This window comes from Drosophila navojoa, chromosome 4 (genome assembly GCF_054131105.1).
Source record: "Drosophila navojoa isolate 15081-1374.11 chromosome 4, UAZ_NAV_1.0, whole genome shotgun sequence".
In the NCBI taxonomy this organism is placed as follows: Eukaryota; Metazoa; Arthropoda; class Insecta; order Diptera; family Drosophilidae; genus Drosophila; species Drosophila navojoa.
This window is the reverse complement of record NC_142892.1, coordinates 4916410-4931659: the sequence shown is the minus strand read 5'-3', so window position 1 is coordinate 4931659 and position 15250 is coordinate 4916410. Positions and strand designations below refer to the sequence as shown.

At 40.9% G+C, this 15250-nt stretch overlaps 6 protein-coding genes across 9 annotated transcripts in view; 4 read left to right on the top strand and 2 right to left on the bottom strand.

Moving 5' to 3' along the window:
- Cdc37 (cell division cycle protein 37) overlaps positions 1–15250 on the top strand; it is a 173788-nt gene that overhangs the window by 62160 nt on the left and 96378 nt on the right. The gene's annotated exons all lie outside the window — the stretch shown is intronic.
- ntc (nutcracker) lies at positions 1972–4733 on the bottom strand. The gene is made up of 2 exons (XM_089258925.1): positions 4274–4733; positions 1972–2838 (listed from the first exon to the last, which is right to left on the bottom strand). The coding sequence occupies exons 1-2, from the start codon at positions 4404–4406 to the stop codon at positions 2033–2035; spliced, it is 939 nt and encodes a 312-aa protein (XP_089115051.1). The 5' UTR covers positions 4407–4733; the 3' UTR covers positions 1972–2032.
- On the top strand, positions 5008–7450 carry IntS10 (integrator complex subunit 10). Its single transcript, XM_018102713.3, has 3 exons — positions 5008–5285; positions 5343–6420; positions 6487–7450. Exons 1-3 carry the CDS (start codon positions 5086–5088, stop codon positions 7153–7155), a joined length of 1947 nt encoding a protein of 648 aa, XP_017958202.1. The 5' UTR covers positions 5008–5085; the 3' UTR covers positions 7156–7450.
- On the bottom strand, positions 8045–9424 carry LOC108652370 (mpv17-like protein 2). Its single transcript, XM_018102542.3, has 2 exons — positions 9284–9424; positions 8045–9210 (listed from the first exon to the last, which is right to left on the bottom strand). Exon 2 carries the CDS (start codon positions 8947–8949, stop codon positions 8107–8109), a length of 843 nt encoding a protein of 280 aa, XP_017958031.1. The 5' UTR covers positions 8950–9210; positions 9284–9424; the 3' UTR covers positions 8045–8106.
- PIG-B (phosphatidylinositol glycan anchor biosynthesis class B) lies at positions 9283–12051 on the top strand. Of its 4 annotated transcripts, XM_018102541.3 has the most exons (6): positions 9543–9717; positions 9816–9958; positions 10123–10590; positions 10655–11236; positions 11298–11541; positions 11629–12051. In XM_018102541.3, exons 2-6 carry the CDS (start codon positions 9831–9833, stop codon positions 11779–11781), a joined length of 1575 nt encoding a protein of 524 aa, XP_017958030.1. In that variant the 5' UTR covers positions 9543–9717; positions 9816–9830; the 3' UTR covers positions 11782–12051. The 4 variants fall into 4 exon arrangements, with proteins under 4 accessions (XP_089115049.1, XP_017958029.1, XP_017958027.1 ...); XM_089258923.1 differs by lacking the exon at positions 9543–9717 and adding an exon at positions 9283–9412 and having other exon boundaries at positions 11298–12051; XM_018102540.3 differs by having other exon boundaries at positions 9540–9712; positions 11298–12051.
- Positions 12312–15190, top strand: Scsalpha1 (Succinyl-coenzyme A synthetase alpha subunit 1). The gene is made up of 4 exons (XM_018102037.3): positions 12312–12483; positions 12870–13318; positions 14139–14423; positions 14491–15190. The coding sequence occupies exons 1-4, from the start codon at positions 12447–12449 to the stop codon at positions 14704–14706; spliced, it is 987 nt and encodes a 328-aa protein (XP_017957526.1). The 5' UTR covers positions 12312–12446; the 3' UTR covers positions 14707–15190.

Here is a 15250-nt window from a genome sequence, read left to right as displayed (position 1 = left end):
TTTTTAGTTTCTTCTGAAGACCCCACCGATAATACCCAGAGTATAAAGCCTAGTCATACTAGTCTCGACTACACCTTGACTGTATTTCATATCTATTCGATTGCACGTAGATCAGATAAGATAAGAAATTTGCAATGACGAAAGCCGAGTACAGAAATAAATTGAAATCGAACTAGAAATATCCATGTTAGAGTAAAATACGTTGCAAATTGAATGGAATTGAAGCATTGTGCAAGTTCCCGATGCAGAATTTACAACAGTTGCCACCCACCGCGGCCGCAGAGGCGTTGAGGCAGCTTCTGGTCGTTTGGGTTCATTCACCCAAACCAGAAGGCAAACACGAGGCACGAACAGCTGCTCCTGGGAAGCCAGGAGCCAGTAGCCAAAAAGAAAAACTGATTTTCAAGAGCAGCTGCAAAGCTCTCGTAAAGCTTTCCAACCAACGAGAGACGGACGGAGAGCTGCTCCATCTTATTGAGAAACCCCATTCGCTTTGCTACATACCTTCCCGGGTTTTTTTTTTTTATGGGAACACGCGATGCTGTGTAGTCGTAATTTATTTATATATTTGTCACTGGGTCTTTTGATAAAGTTGTTGCCAGATAATTTCGATGGCACCCACAGGACGCCCAGGTGTGGGGCACCGCTCGACCCACGCCCCCAAGTGATAAGAGAAGGTCGATATCATAATACAAACACATAGCAGGCGCCCAGAAAACTGCACAGCAAGCAGCCCAGCATCAAATGGGATGGATGTTAACCATATAGCGCAATTGGCTCCCGGCTGGGGCGGGGGTGGGCTGGACTGGGCGTTGGGTTACGGAGCTTTAACGGCTGCTCTATGCGTGGGCGCCCAAGTGAGGCAAAAGGAAAAGCGGGAAAAGCGAGCTGGCGCCCGCTTGTTGCGATTTCTGTTGTGCTGTGTTCAGGGGTCGGCTGCTTTAGGGGCGTTCCATGCGCTTGATGGGCCAACGCGTTGCCCTGCTTTTCGTCTATATATGTATTTGCGTATTTCTTTTGCCCACTTACCGCTTATATCACGATCGTGCAGATAGTTGCTGGCGCTGCTCTTGATGCTGATGCAATCCAATGGCGTCGGCTCGAAAATGTTGTACGAGTCGCTGGAAATGGCCTCCGCTGTTGGCATAAATATAAAGAAGAACAATTCACTAACAAAATACTCTACACACCCAAATTTTAGTTGCTATCCTTGAACTAACTGGTAAGAGACGTTTACTTAGATTTACTTATTTCGCCTATTTAACTAAATGAACTTATTGTTAAATTACCAATTTATTTATTAATATTTTATTTTCAATTTTGCAATTAAAAAAAGATAACGTTTGATAAAAAAAAAAAAAAAAGTTAAAAAAAAAAAAACAAAAACTATTTTGTGTTTTAATATTTGTATTTCGTATTCTTGTCAAGTTTTTAGTCAGTTTTCTTAGTATGTATTTTTAGATTTTAAACATTTGTAAAATTAAAAAAAAAAAAAGATTTAAGCACTTTCAATATTTATTATTTTTTATGTTTTATATGTTAACATTTTCAACTGTTGATTTTTGAAAATTCAAACATTTTGTCTTTTTATTTTTAAGTTTCACTAAAACTTTTATCAGAAAAAGTTCACCCCAAAAAATTGTTCTTAATTTGCTGATATAAAATAAAACTGTTTCTCATAACTGATAAAAATTTTACTCCATTTCCATTCAACTCTTTATTTTATTCAAAAACAAATTTTCATTTTACAAATGCTTTTATAATGTCCAATAATTCCATAAATTTTCAGTCTTCACACGGTTTTATATCAGATTGAAATTCATTTTGTTTAACATGTTTTTAAGGTATACACTCGTCTAATATATTTTTGTATGTATATGCGTATATTATAGAGAACTTGTACCAATTTTGTGCTAGATATTACGATAAACTATACTCCATTACCCGAGGTGTAAATTTTCATCAAAGAACTATTTAAAACAAAATTTTGGTCTGCTTTATTGATACCTACGCACAGTAAAACATAAAATTTTTATAGTAAATATGTCATAGAGCCCCGTGGTCGTCGTTCCTTGAACTGATTGCTATATTGACGCAGCTGCTTATTGACATTCGCCACAATGTTGAGCTGATTGTTGTTCAGATGGGCAAAGATCTTATCGTACAGCTCCACGGGCAAGCCGAGCAGCGAGGGATGCATATGGGGCTTAAGGAGTAGCAATTGCTGGGCACGCATCGGTTGAAAGAGCTTCTGGCGCAGCTGTAATGAGAGCTCGTATAGCTTGCGAAATCGCTGATGGATCGGCTCTAGCTGCACATTGAGCACATATCGTCCAATGGGCAGGCAAACGCTAAAGCCGGGCTCTGTCGACGGCGCCACCGGACTTAGGGTGACCATCATCAGATCGCCCAGCACAACGGCAAACAGATGAGACTGTAGGGTATATATAGCAGCTGGCTCCTCCATTGAGCTGTTGTCCAGCATGAGGCGGAGCAGCATACGAAAGTTCGTATCATCTTTTGTGTAGTTGACCCGCTGACGGCTCAGCAAACGGACATTATAAATGTGAAAGCAACCGATAGACGGCACCGGCTTCAACAGTGACCGCTTCTCCACATAGCTTTCATTCTCCACAAATCCCGACTCCAATGCGACCGTATAGATCAGCAGCAGCAATAGTTCAGCCGATGATAGCCTGGTATTCTTATATTGTTGCAACAATTGCTGCAGATGCAGCGGCACCGATGAGGGCGTGGCATACTCTAAACACAACGGCAGTTCCTCCTCCTTTTCGTTCACCTGCTGCTCCCTTTGTCGTTTACCAACATCGTTAGCCGCTGTAATGAGGCAAGGTTTTGTTTTTGGCAATGAGTACACTAATGTGCTTTTAGTAGTTGTGGTTGCTCTTGCATTGGTTTTGTTGTGTTTTAGAGATTGTGTGTTGATGTTGATAAGGTCACAGAGATTAGTCAACAAAAAGAGCAGAAAGGAACGAATCTATGTGCGTATGTGAATTATTTATGCACTACCAAACATAAGGAAGAACCACAAAAGCTTATTATTAACAAAAGTGCGTGCCGTGACACGAAATAATCGAGTGCGACGAATGCGAAAAATTACACTATTTTAGTTACACATTTAATGAAATATATATATACATACACACATACAAAAATATCAATCTAACGAGCTGACTAATGTAAACATAAACAAAACGAATTTCAATTTGTGGATTTGAATCACGATGCAATCAAATTGAAACTATTTGCTTATACAAAAATATACATTGCAAAAGAAAAAAAAAAAAAAACAGGACGAAAGTAAATTCTAAATAAACGTTCTGGCTGTTTGTTTTTGAAAAACAAATTTGAAAATATTGAACAAGAAGGCTATAGTCGGATATACCCGACTAGAATATACTCTGAACCCTGTTCAATTTCAAAACGTACTCATAGTAAGAATTTATCATATGTTGAATTGCTTACGACATTATTCTTATGAATTTTAATTAGATTATATGAAATAGTTATAGATCTTTTGATCGTTGCAACTTGCAAGCGTCGAGCTTTCAGAGGTTCTGAGATCGAAGTGTACATAGATCGGACAAACAGACTAAATCGACTCGACGGCTCACTTTATTTAGCCAACCACGCCTCCTTCTACCTTTTACATATATGCTACATATATGTTCGAAGCTACAAAAGGTTCAGGGTATAATAAATGAACAGAATAATTCAAATAATAAGTAAGATAAGTACAAATAAAGAACTACATATTTATTAAATAACTACTACAACACTTAGATCGAACATCTAAAATAATCGTGTTCAAAACAAAAACTTTGTGCGTCAAGCGCCTCTATTAGTAAAGCCTATATTTGTTTACCAGTTAAAATCGCTCAAAGTTTCGAATATTTAAATAATCATGCAGGAGTACTTCAATGTAAACTAAAAATTGTAAGATTTTATGATTATTTGTGAGAAGGGTATTAATATTAATCATTAAAAATACTATTATTATTATTAAAAAACGTATGTATGAATTTAGTAAAACTTAAATATTGTAGATGTTCGATCTTTTGCTTTACGTTAATTTCGAATCGCTAAATAATAATGCTTTTCTGGTCGTGTCAGCACGAGACCATCTCTAATCTATAGAAGCGTAAAATCATATAAACATATGTATGTATGAGTAAACATTTTATAATACTAATTATTATTAATGAATCGTAATGCCCATATCAGCTGGCCACCTTCATAGCGCCTTACTTACCTGTCTCTCTATTCAATCGATCAGCAGCAGATGCGTCAGCCTCGGCGGTGCTGACTGTGGGTCGACTAGATGACGCTGACGTTGCTGCTGGCGCTTCTGCAGTGTCTGGGCTTTTCGCTTTTGTGTCTGTCATTGTTCGTTATGTACGTACTAATTTGGTTGACATTACGTTACTTTCAGAAAATGTTTATTTGAATAAATGAGAAATCATTTGATTAACACCCGAACGCTGTCTAGGTTTCCAAAAGAATAAAAACAAAAACTTCACAATTTCACCATGACACTCACAAATCACCGGAAACTGTCCAACGATATCAATTATTAACAAAAACTCAGTCACGCACGATTACACTTTTGTTTTCGACCGCTAAATGGCATTATATTAATTCATTTTAAGAACATTTATTACAATGTTTTTAAAGGCCACCTATCTCCTTGTACTATCGATACTATCGATAGAGCAATAATTGTTATTTGCCGGTGGTTAGTTCGATATGTGTAAAGCTTTTGTGATCAGCATATATCGATTGTATATGTGAAAATGTTAATTGTATATCGATTCTGTGCGTAGAGTATGTATTTTAAGTGAATATCCTTTATGTCTGTAAAGTGAACTGTTGTACAGTGGTTTTATTTATAATTTCTTTTTTAATGCAAATATCCACACCGTCTAAAAATATCGATGGCATTCACGCACGCGCTGTATCCCATCTCAGTTCAGCCACTGGTTCAGCATATTCGCCTTTCTTATTCTCGCAGTTTGCACATCTCTAATTACCGGCGTCTGTAAATTTAGTTTTATAGCAATAACAATGACATCTGTTGATGAAAATGAAATGTATATGGTTAGGCAAGCACAAAGCTTGCGCAAAAGTGACCCCAGCTCAGCCAAAGCATGGATATTGACTGCGAAAACCCTTTATCCAAACGCATTTAATGTACAGTACGAAGCGTACCTACTGGAGCGCGATGCCAAGAACAGCGAGATGGCAGCCCAATATTTTAGTATAATGTAAAATGGTAAACAAAGCAAAAATGGAATACAAACTAAAAGTCCTCACCTTTACAGCGCCACAAATTTCACCAACCAACATGCGGAGCTGTGGCAAGAGGTAAACGCCTTGACCAGCGCTCTGCGAAACGAAACGGAAAATACGCCCGAGCAGGAGTTCTATGTGAAGATGTACAAGCATCTGACACCAGAGGTGCAGCATAGCATATTCGTGCACACGATAAGCAATTGTGGCGATAATTTACAGCAGTGCATACATAGCTATATACTCATGTTCAATAAGTTTCCGAAAACGGCAGTAACGCAGGCTCCTCGGCTGCTGGAGATGCTAGCCGAAGGCATGAAAGCTGATCCGGATGTTTATCAACGCATGCTAGTGGAGGAGGTTCTGCCATTGATTCAGAATAAGCCGCCAGAGCTGAATCCAGTGCTCGCTTGTCGTCTCTACACAAACTCATTGGAGTATTATCTGCGGCAGATCATGGACGATGAGAAGTGCGACACAACGGAGGCGTGGAAAAACATATTCAAGGTGCTCATGCTGTGCGGCCAGATGATGGGCTGGGAGCCGTTTCTGCCCTTCAGCAAACAGGTTAATCAAAATGTATACTGGGATAAGCTGGTAAAGATATTGCGCAGCAGTCCGGCTGGCAGCTCCCAAGTGCTATTCTATGCCACAACATTGTTCATTTACTCACTACACGGCTACATACGGAAGCTGCGTATAGAGGATGCAGAAGTCAGTCACGTGTTGGTCGAGGGCTTCATTGATTGGACGCCCGAGGGTGGCGAGGTGCAGAGCATGGACTGGACACCAGAAGGCGCTGAAGTGCAGAGCATGGAACCGCCCAAATTTTCGGCCACCACAGCCATCAGTCAAGAGCTGTCGGAGGCCTTTCTGCACGCCGCTCGCTGCTGGCAGCTGTTGAACACTGAGCAGTTCCAGCGGGATTTCAGCCAGCTGATGTTAGCACTTCCATTGGCCCCATGGATATCACGCTTTCTCTTCGATCTGGCCATTTACTTTGGCCATCGCGATGAGGCCAACAAACTGATGGCCGACATGACGACGCAGAGTACGCTGGTGCAGAGCCTGCAAATACTTAGCCTGAATTTGATGCAGGGCAGCATGACGGTAGGGGAAAGGATTTTAGACCAATACAGAAATATTTAGTGATTACATGATTTTATCTAATTGCAGCTGCAGGGCTTTCAGTGCATTCTAAAGATACTCGCTGAATTGCCTGCAACGAGTGGCCAGCTCTTGGAGAACATCAGCCTGAAGAGCCATCGTCACATGATATTCTTGCCGCTGACCAAAATCGCACTCATTCAGTATTGCACGCGCGCCATAACCAGTCGCTTGAGTCGCATGCTCTTCGAGCCCAACTGCTCGGACCGACTGCTGGGCGATCTGTTGGCACTGCTGCAACTGAATCCTGACAAGGATATTCTACTTAAGCAACATATTTTCAATTTGATCACGCAACGCAAATCGTTTAGTTTGCACATCTTGTCGAACTATATCATTGCCACGGACATCATCGAGGAATTGGCATACATTTGGAATACTCAGCAGCAGGATGATGTCAACTTTGAGTTGACTGGCTCGCCCACGGGCAGCAGCAGCGCCTCTGGCGGAGCGAATACACCTGCTGCTGCTGCTGCGGCTCAGCCACGTCGCATTGGCACTCGGGGCGCCGACAAGGGCGCTCGAGATGAATTCAAATCGCTGATTCGTCAGCAGATTGCGCGCTGCAACGAGCATGTGCCGACGTTGGTTGCCAATTTCATAACACAGGAGCATCTGACGCTGGTGCAGCACATTTTTGGCATGGCTCCACCTGTGGAGACTATTGTCATCAAATGAGTACAGTCGGACTATATAATAATATTATAATAATCAACTAGGAAACTATTTGTAAACAGTTATGTTAGATATATGTGGGGAAAATAGAGCTTGTGATCAATCAGATACGAAAATGTTATCCATATTAACTTCATTGCTCCATATGAAAACTAAAAAACGTTTGTAAGTTGTAGGGAATGAAGTTAATTTAATATTTAAATTGAATCTATATTGTATATATCCGATACGAAATTGTTATTTATATGAAAATCGAGCTGAGAACTTAAAACATATTGCATTTTGTACATATAAAGCTAGAGCAATAATATAGAAGGATAAAATTATAATCAAAAAGATAATAATAATAAAAAAAGAATATTTTTTAAAATTGCACAACAATTATATTTGATCTTTTAATTCATATCATTTTTTACAAGAACTTGGCTTGGCAGTAAGATTGCAATATTATTCCTTACAAGAATAAATAATAAATAGTTAATATACTAAAAAAAAAAAAGACAATAAATATTTTAAATATTACTTTTTGTTGCTGACTTGTTGCATGAATTGTACACACTAGATAAACACACTTAAGTACATTTAAATTTATGACAACAGTCATATAAATATATTATATATATGATATGCATATTTAAACAGTTACACAACGATGCTTTTCTATATACTAGTTTGTGCATTGATCCTAAATCCTCCACAGTGCCTTCAAAGGGAAGGACAGCAGCCTCATCCAGGTACAAGTTAATAGTTAATAAATACAATTAATTTTAAATCTTTCAAAATACACAAATACATCGTCAATTACTAAAGTTACTAAATTTATAATAATATGAATTCTGCTAATAGCCTCTTGCTTATGTACAATAAATAATAATAACAACAATGACGCAGATGACTTAACAAATGTAGCTAAGAATTTACTTGAATATCACATAATTTATCAGATTCTTACAATCATGTTTTGGTTTCTCTTTCGTTCGATTGAGAGGTGGGCGTGGCGGGCAGTTTGCCCGTTGACAATCCAATGGAATTATCGATGGGCAGAGGTACGCCAAAGTCGTGCTTCATATACGACATGAGCACATTGTATACCGCCGTGCAGACATTGACAAAGGCGACACGATATTTGGTGTCCAGGTAACGAAAATTAATGTATTGTGCCGCTGGCCATGTTAGCCAATCCATCAGATATATGTAGGGAAATTTGCTAATTAGCTCGTCATTCGTTGCCTTTAGGGTTTGTCGCTCCAAAAGACATACCGTATAGAAGAACAACACAATGCAGACAGGCGACATGAATAACTGATCAATGAGTATCTTATTGAAGATGTTCTTCAATGTGCGATGCGGCATGATGCGATCCATCCAATTGTATACGAAATGATGCAGGGGACCCTGCACCGCGCCCGCCACGAACATACGAAAGATTCGTTCGCCATCAAAGCTATTCTGGTGACTCAGGCCGTGATGCTTTTCATACTCCTGGGCAATAACATCGCCCACAGCCATCAGGACACCGGACCCGAGGACATTGGTCAGCAGCAGATATTTGCCAAACATTTTGCTCCACACCAGTTTGCTCCAACGCATAAGCATGAAAGTGCTAGCCTGCCTGGCCTCGCCCTTGCCATGTGCGTGCCGTCTTCCAAACGTCCGGCCATAAGCGATTACATCAGGTCTTGGTAAAATAGGGGACCTGCTTGCAAATGCTGTGAATGTACGTTGCATTAAATATCTCCTGCTATGCTGCAGTAGTGGTTGATAGACAACTACGCATCCTCGAGCCAGCACATGCATGCTGCCGCACAGATATAGAGCACTGTTTAAGAGAACAACCAAAACTGTCTGCTTTCTAGAGTCTTGTCATTTGATGTTTTTTTTTTGTTATCACGTTACTAACTCGTGTTTATTCTGCTTGTCGTTTTGCATAACGGCGAACTGGTGGGCGATGATTCACTGACAGTCGATAGTGGAGATTACCAAGAAAGCGTTAAAATCTATCGATATTTGTTACCATTCGTTTATGTATATTAATTTTGATATTTGATATATTGAAAACTGAAAAGCAGTAAGAAAAGATTGAAGAATACACGCACCCCCTTATCATTAAAAAACTATTTGCTTAGCTTACATTGTTATAATCGAGTTGATTGGGTGACTAGTGTAGGAATGGCAATATTAAATACAAATTAGTTTTTCATTTATACAAGGCGCTCAGGAAGTCCAAGATCCATTATGTTTTATTTAAAAATTAAACAAGGTAAAAATTAGAAACTATATGTCAAATATGTGAAAACTTTTAGAATTTATATTTGATATATCGATAGCACTTAAATACGGTTTTTTTCGTTTGACTTGTGCAGCCCTGGCAACGTCGGCGTCACTTTTCTGTTTCTGCTTTGCTCTTCAGTTCGCGTTATTTTTAGGCCGCCTAACACAACTTTTTTTCTCGGCCCTAGCGCGCCAAATGTTTTTCTGGCTAAAATAGACAAAAAATTCCATCAAAACACGCAGGCTTCCACTTATAAAACACAACTCACACGCATCGCTATCAAAATTTGTAAGGTTAGACACGACTAACAAAAGGTTGTCAAAAATATAAGAAATTTGCATGCATAAATTATAAAAAAGTTGACCGTGGCTAATTTATTACATTACTACAGTGAAAATTCGATGCCATGAGGCTACTGTACGTCTTCGCGCTGATACTGGCGGTGCGCATAGCATCGGTATTCGTTGTCCAGACTTATTATGTGCCGGACGAGTATTGGCAGAGCCTGGAGGTGGCCCACAAGCTGACATTCGGGTAAGCAGGACTGCGTGAGGTCGAAACTAGGGATGAGCGCGTGTTATGTTGTATGACTCAATACAACTCGTTTTCGCTTGGTTACATGAGTGGAATGACATGAGAGTGGAACACGCGCTCATTTGTAATGCTATAAATTACAAATTTGCTTTTCACATTTGCAGCTATGGCTACCTCACATGGGAGTGGGTGCAGGGTATACGCAGTTATGTTTATCCGCTGATTATAGCGGGCATCTATAAATTGCTGGCTCTGCTGCAGTTGGACAGCGCCCAGTTGTTGGTGCTGCTGCCACGCCTGCTGCAAGCCACTTTGACCGCCTACTCGGATTATCGGTTCTATGTCTGGACTGGAAAAAGAAAGTGGGCGCTGTTCCTAATCCTTGTGCCATGGTTCTGGTTCTACACCGGCTCACGTACGCTGGCCAACACGCTGGAGGCGTCGCTAACCACCATCGCCCTCAGCTACTTCCCCTGGATTGGCGAGGGCTCCGCTTACCTGTGGCCTGCTGCAATCTGTTGCTTTTTACGTCCGACTGCGGCTGTGATCTGGGTGCCCTTGGTGATTTATCATCTGCGCAAGACGAGACAACCTCCGTTAAAGCTGATCCTGAAGCACTTTGTACTGATTGGGTATGTATAATCATATATCCTAGCTAATATATATGGCTAATTTCCTCTACTCTTTTGCTTTCAGCGCGTTTGTGGCTGGCGTTGGAATTGCTATTGACACCTATTGGCATGGCCAATTGATTGTGACGCCTTGGGAGTTCCTCAAGTATAATATTCTACACAACATTGGCAGCTTCTATGGATCGCATCCTTGGTATTGGTACTTCACAGTGGGTCTGCCCACAGTGCTGGGCATTAATACGCTACCCTTTATCTATGGCATCATGGAGACCGTACGCAAGGGCGACCGGCAGCCAGTGAGCAAGCAGCTCTTGATCAGCATTTTGGTTACGCTGGTAGTGCTCAGCACGGTGGAGCACAAGGAGTTCCGTTTTGTGACTTCACTGTTGCCGCTGTGTTTGTATGTCTGTGCGGAGTCTCTGTCCCGCTGGAGCTACCGCGCCTCGCGAACTCAACTCTGGGCAGCCGCTTTAGTTATTCTGCTGGGCAATGTGGTGCCCGCTTGGTATCTGAGCACGGTGCATCAGAAGGGACCCATTGAGCTGATGCCCAAGCTGCAGGAGATTGCTAGGGATTATCGTGACGAGCGCGAACAACGCGCTAATATACTCTTCCTTATGCCTTGCCACTCGACGCCCTATTATAGGTTGGTCCTGAAGATTATTTATAGAAATCAGCTTATTGATCGTTGCCTTCTCCCTTTGCAGCCACATTCATGAGAATGTCACCATGCGCTTCCTCACCTGCAATCCCAATTTGGAGCAGCAAGAAAACTTCATAGATGAGGCTGATCGTTTCTTTGAGGCGCCCATGCACTGGCTGCGATCCCATATACCCGTTCATCCCATCACTGCACAGCCTTCCCATGTGGTCCTCTTTGATTCGCTAGAGAAGAAGATCACCGACTTCTTGATTAATTACAAGCTGTTGTACAGTATCGAGCACGCCGAGGTAAAGAAATGGGTTGAGTCACCTTTGCTGCAGGATTTGTCCACAGCACTGGGAACGCAACTGCCTAATGTCGCGTCTCTCTTGCAGCACGTGCAACCGCGTACGGGTAAGAGCATACTGGTCTATCAGCGCCTGAAGAAGGGCGAGGAGAATGCATTTAATCGTCAGCAAGACGCGGATCAAGCAGATCCCCCAGAACTGCCAGCTGAGCCGCAATCGAGTGAAAATCTGTTCAATTAATTTATTTTAAAGTCAAGCAATATGTTCTTAAATGGTCCTTTTTCTATATAGCAAAGACTTGATGCGACATTTAGCCCTCCGTTACTAAAAACAAAAAGTAAGCAACTAATTGAAATTATTAACATTACGGCCTTAGGAACAGTTTTTAAAACGTATTTTTGAAACAAGTTTTGTCATCAGATTTTAATAGTTTTGTCTTAGTATTTAAATCAATGATCTTGTATTAGGCGTGTATGTCTAAAGTGAGGCAATATATTTAAGTGCAACTAATTTAATAGTATCCTTTTTTAGTTCTTTTAAAGTAAAGGTTGAGTAGAAAACAAAAAAATAAATTTTTTTTATTCAAATCGACCGTTATTATTATTTGTATTTGGAGTAAATTTCTTAAAAAAATCGTTTGTCATTTATTGTTTAAATATTTAAAACAATTTTTTATGGTAAGTAAATGATATTGGTACACCTATCGTCAAATAGAGATGTGTTTTTAACGATTGCCAAAGACACCTGTGTTAATCGATGTATCGCTGCGCTCGAGGCGATACATCGTGTTGAGGATCCGTGTGCCGTCGCCGTCGTTTGCACTAATTAAACGCGTTTTAAACAATAAGCTGCACAGCTTCATTTCGCACAAGCGACAGCAACAACAAAAGCACACATACCAAATAATGGCTGCTTCAATGAGAGCGCTGCTGAAAGTACGAGGTAAGTAAAGAAAAAATCCAATGAAAAAATACCTATTGCGAAACATTTTTATGTGTGTGTAAAATTATATAACTTATGTGCAATTTACTGCACATAGAGCTACATTCAATCAGAATAGCGGCAACAAGTAGCAGCTGCTTCTTATTGGGATGTATTAATTGGAAAAATTGAATGCTGATTAGCAGTGAAAACGACGTGGCTGCAATTGCGGCATATGAATGCATATGTATGTGTGTTAAATGTACATATGTGAAGGGGGCAGAGCTAGAGATGTGAGTGGGCCATGTTCAAGGTTCGCATGTGACCCGAAAAAAAGCAAAACAAACAACAAAAGGGAAATTGTTAATTGGGAAATTCACAATTATATTTGCATTCCCCTTTCTTAGATGGCTTCACCGCCAGCGTACGTTGTGGTTCGCAGTACAACAAGACGCGCGGAAATCTGAAATTGACTGGAGACTCCCGTGTTATCTGTCAGGGCTTCACTGGCAAACAGGGAACGTTTCACAGCCAGCAGGCGCTGGAGTATGGCACCAAGCTCGTTGGTGGCATTTCACCCAAAAAGGGCGGCACTACGCATTTGGGCCTGCCCGTCTTTGCCTCCGTTGCGGAAGCCAAAAAGGCAACGGATCCCCATGCCACGGTCATCTATGTGCCACCACCCGGCGCTGCCGCTGCCATCATGGAAGCCCTGGACGCTGAAATTCCATTGATTGTGTGCATCACGGAGGGTGTGCCACAGCACGACATGGTCAAGGTGAAGCATGCCCTGGTCAGCCAGGACAAGTCGCGCCTCGTCGGACCCAATTGCCCCGGCATCATCGCGCCCGAACAGGTTCGTTTTTCAAGCAGTAATAAAAACATGATCTGATGCCTGAAGACGGCCGCTCAAGAGATAAGGGAGATAAGCGCAGGGTGCAAAGTTCACGCAAGACGAATTCAAGCAGAACTTTCGATTGGCTTGCCGGTCGTTGGGTTTGTTACGTTATATGCCCTACTAGAAATATTTTTTTTTTAACAAAAAACCAAAACAAACAAAAGGGAAATTGTTTTTAGGGAAATTTTCCCCAATGACTACATTATATACTCTGATAAAAATTATACGGGGGGTATTTTGAAAAACTGCAAACTGGAATATGGGCGTGTCTAAAGGAAATCACAATTTATTGTTCGGTATGCCCTACATTGCTGTAGAAGGAGGGGATATAGGCTAAAAACTTGTTTGAAATGCAAATGTCCTAAGCCTAAGTGTAAAGTCCAAGGTTCACTCAAACTGTGTTAAATACCCTGTAGTTGCATGAATTGTATAGATCATATTACTAGTTCTATAACAATTTATTTTCCTTTCTAGTTCTTTAGCTATTGCTCAGCTGCCCTCAGTGTCAGTTTAGAGGTCATCTGCCTAAGTTTCAATCACTCAACTGCTAAACAGGGTATAAAACAGGCGACTCAGTTGTAGTTAGACTTGAAGTAATCTAGATTGTTCAAATTCGGTTGACTATTATGAAGCAAGTTTGTCATAGCGAGCAAACACTGTTTTATTAGTTTTGTTTGCTTGCGCCTATCTCTTGGACTCGGCAAACGGCTTTATCAATTTGTATCCACATATAAATATATATGATCACAGTTTGATTAAATTCAGTTGCATTTTGCAGTGCAAGATTGGAATTATGCCCGGCCATATTCACAAGCGTGGCAAGATTGGCGTCGTCTCCCGATCGGGCACCCTCACCTATGAGGCTGTGCACCAGACCACGGAGGTGGGTCTGGGCCAGACGCTGTGCGTCGGCATTGGCGGTGATCCGTTCAATGGCACCGACTTCATCGATTGCCTCGATGTGTTCCTCAAGGATCCCGAAACGAAGGGCATCATCTTGATTGGAGAGATCGGCGGTGTGGCTGAGGAGAAGGCTGCTGATTACTTGACGGAGTTCAATACGGTAAAGAAAGCTAATCTTCATTTCCAATCTCCAAGACAAACTAATCGAGTTCTTTCATCGTTTGCAGGGCATCAAGGCCAAGCCGGTGGTCTCGTTCATTGCTGGTGTTTCGGCTCCACCTGGACGTCGCATGGGTCATGCCGGTGCCATCATCTCGGGTGGCAAGGGCGGTGCCAACGATAAGATTGCCGCTCTTGAAAAGGCTGGCGTTATTGTTACCAGAAGTCCTGCCAAGATGGGTTACGAGCTGTTCAAGGAGATGAAGCGTCTGGAGCTAGTTTAGATAAATACAGAAGGAAATCTATCAACAACAAATTGAACAAAACCACATGTGACAAAGCCGAGGTACCACACGTACGATTCAGATGAGTAAAATATGCAAAGCAGTAAAGATTATTAACTAATTAAGCAAAAAGTGAGGAAATTAACACACAAAAAACTGAATTATTCGAAATCCTAAATAAATTATTGTATGTGAAGAGAATACGAATTATGATACGTATAAAAAGCGATCTAGAACGAACTGAATCATGTATTCCATAGAAACAAATTTAATTTAAGTAACTGCCGTACCACCTATATATATATAGAGTATATTCTATATATATTTAAAGTTGGAAAAAAAACACTGCACCGCGCACTTAAGATTGAAATTATGTTGCTGCACTCGCTTTAAAAGGCACCAAAAAGTCAACCAGCCTTATTTTAAATATGCCATTAACTATTTTGTTAACGCTCATGCTCGAAATATATGTTAAAAACATAAATCACGTGAATATAATTGGGGTTTTAAAGTAAATATTTCAAATAGCGCGCCCAAATATCAA

Bases quoted from the DNA above. Each gene is read 5' to 3' on its own strand.
- ntc (XM_089258925.1), bottom strand. From the start codon at position 4,406: ATGACAGACACAAAAGCGAAAAGCCCAGACACTGCAGAAGCGCCAGCA. The intron at 2,839-4,273 runs GTAAGTAAGGCG...GCCTCATTACAG, and splicing joins TCGATTGAATAGAGAGACAG to CGGCTAACGATGTTGGTAAA.
- PIG-B (XM_089258923.1), top strand. From the start codon at position 9,831: ATGAGGCTACTGTACGTCTTCGCGCTGATACTGGCGGTGCGCATAGCA. The intron at 9,959-10,122 runs GTAAGCAGGACT...TCACATTTGCAG, and splicing joins GCCCACAAGCTGACATTCGG to CTATGGCTACCTCACATGGG. The intron at 11,237-11,297 runs GTTGGTCCTGAA...CTCCCTTTGCAG, and splicing joins CACTCGACGCCCTATTATAG to CCACATTCATGAGAATGTCA.
- Scsalpha1 (XM_018102037.3), top strand. From the start codon at position 12,447: ATGGCTGCTTCAATGAGAGCGCTGCTGAAAGTACGAG. The intron at 12,484-12,869 runs GTAAGTAAAGAA...CCCCTTTCTTAG, and splicing joins AGCGCTGCTGAAAGTACGAG to ATGGCTTCACCGCCAGCGTA. The intron at 13,319-14,138 runs GTTCGTTTTTCA...TGCATTTTGCAG, and splicing joins GCATCATCGCGCCCGAACAG to TGCAAGATTGGAATTATGCC.
- LOC108652370 (XM_018102542.3), bottom strand. From the start codon at position 8,949: ATGCATGTGCTGGCTCGAGGATGCGTAGTTGTCTATCAACCACTACTG.
- IntS10 (XM_018102713.3), top strand. From the start codon at position 5,086: ATGACATCTGTTGATGAAAATGAAATGTATATGGTTAGGCAAGCACAA. The intron at 5,286-5,342 runs GTAAAATGGTAA...TCACCTTTACAG, and splicing joins GCCCAATATTTTAGTATAAT to CGCCACAAATTTCACCAACC. The intron at 6,421-6,486 runs GTAGGGGAAAGG...ATCTAATTGCAG, and splicing joins TGATGCAGGGCAGCATGACG to CTGCAGGGCTTTCAGTGCAT.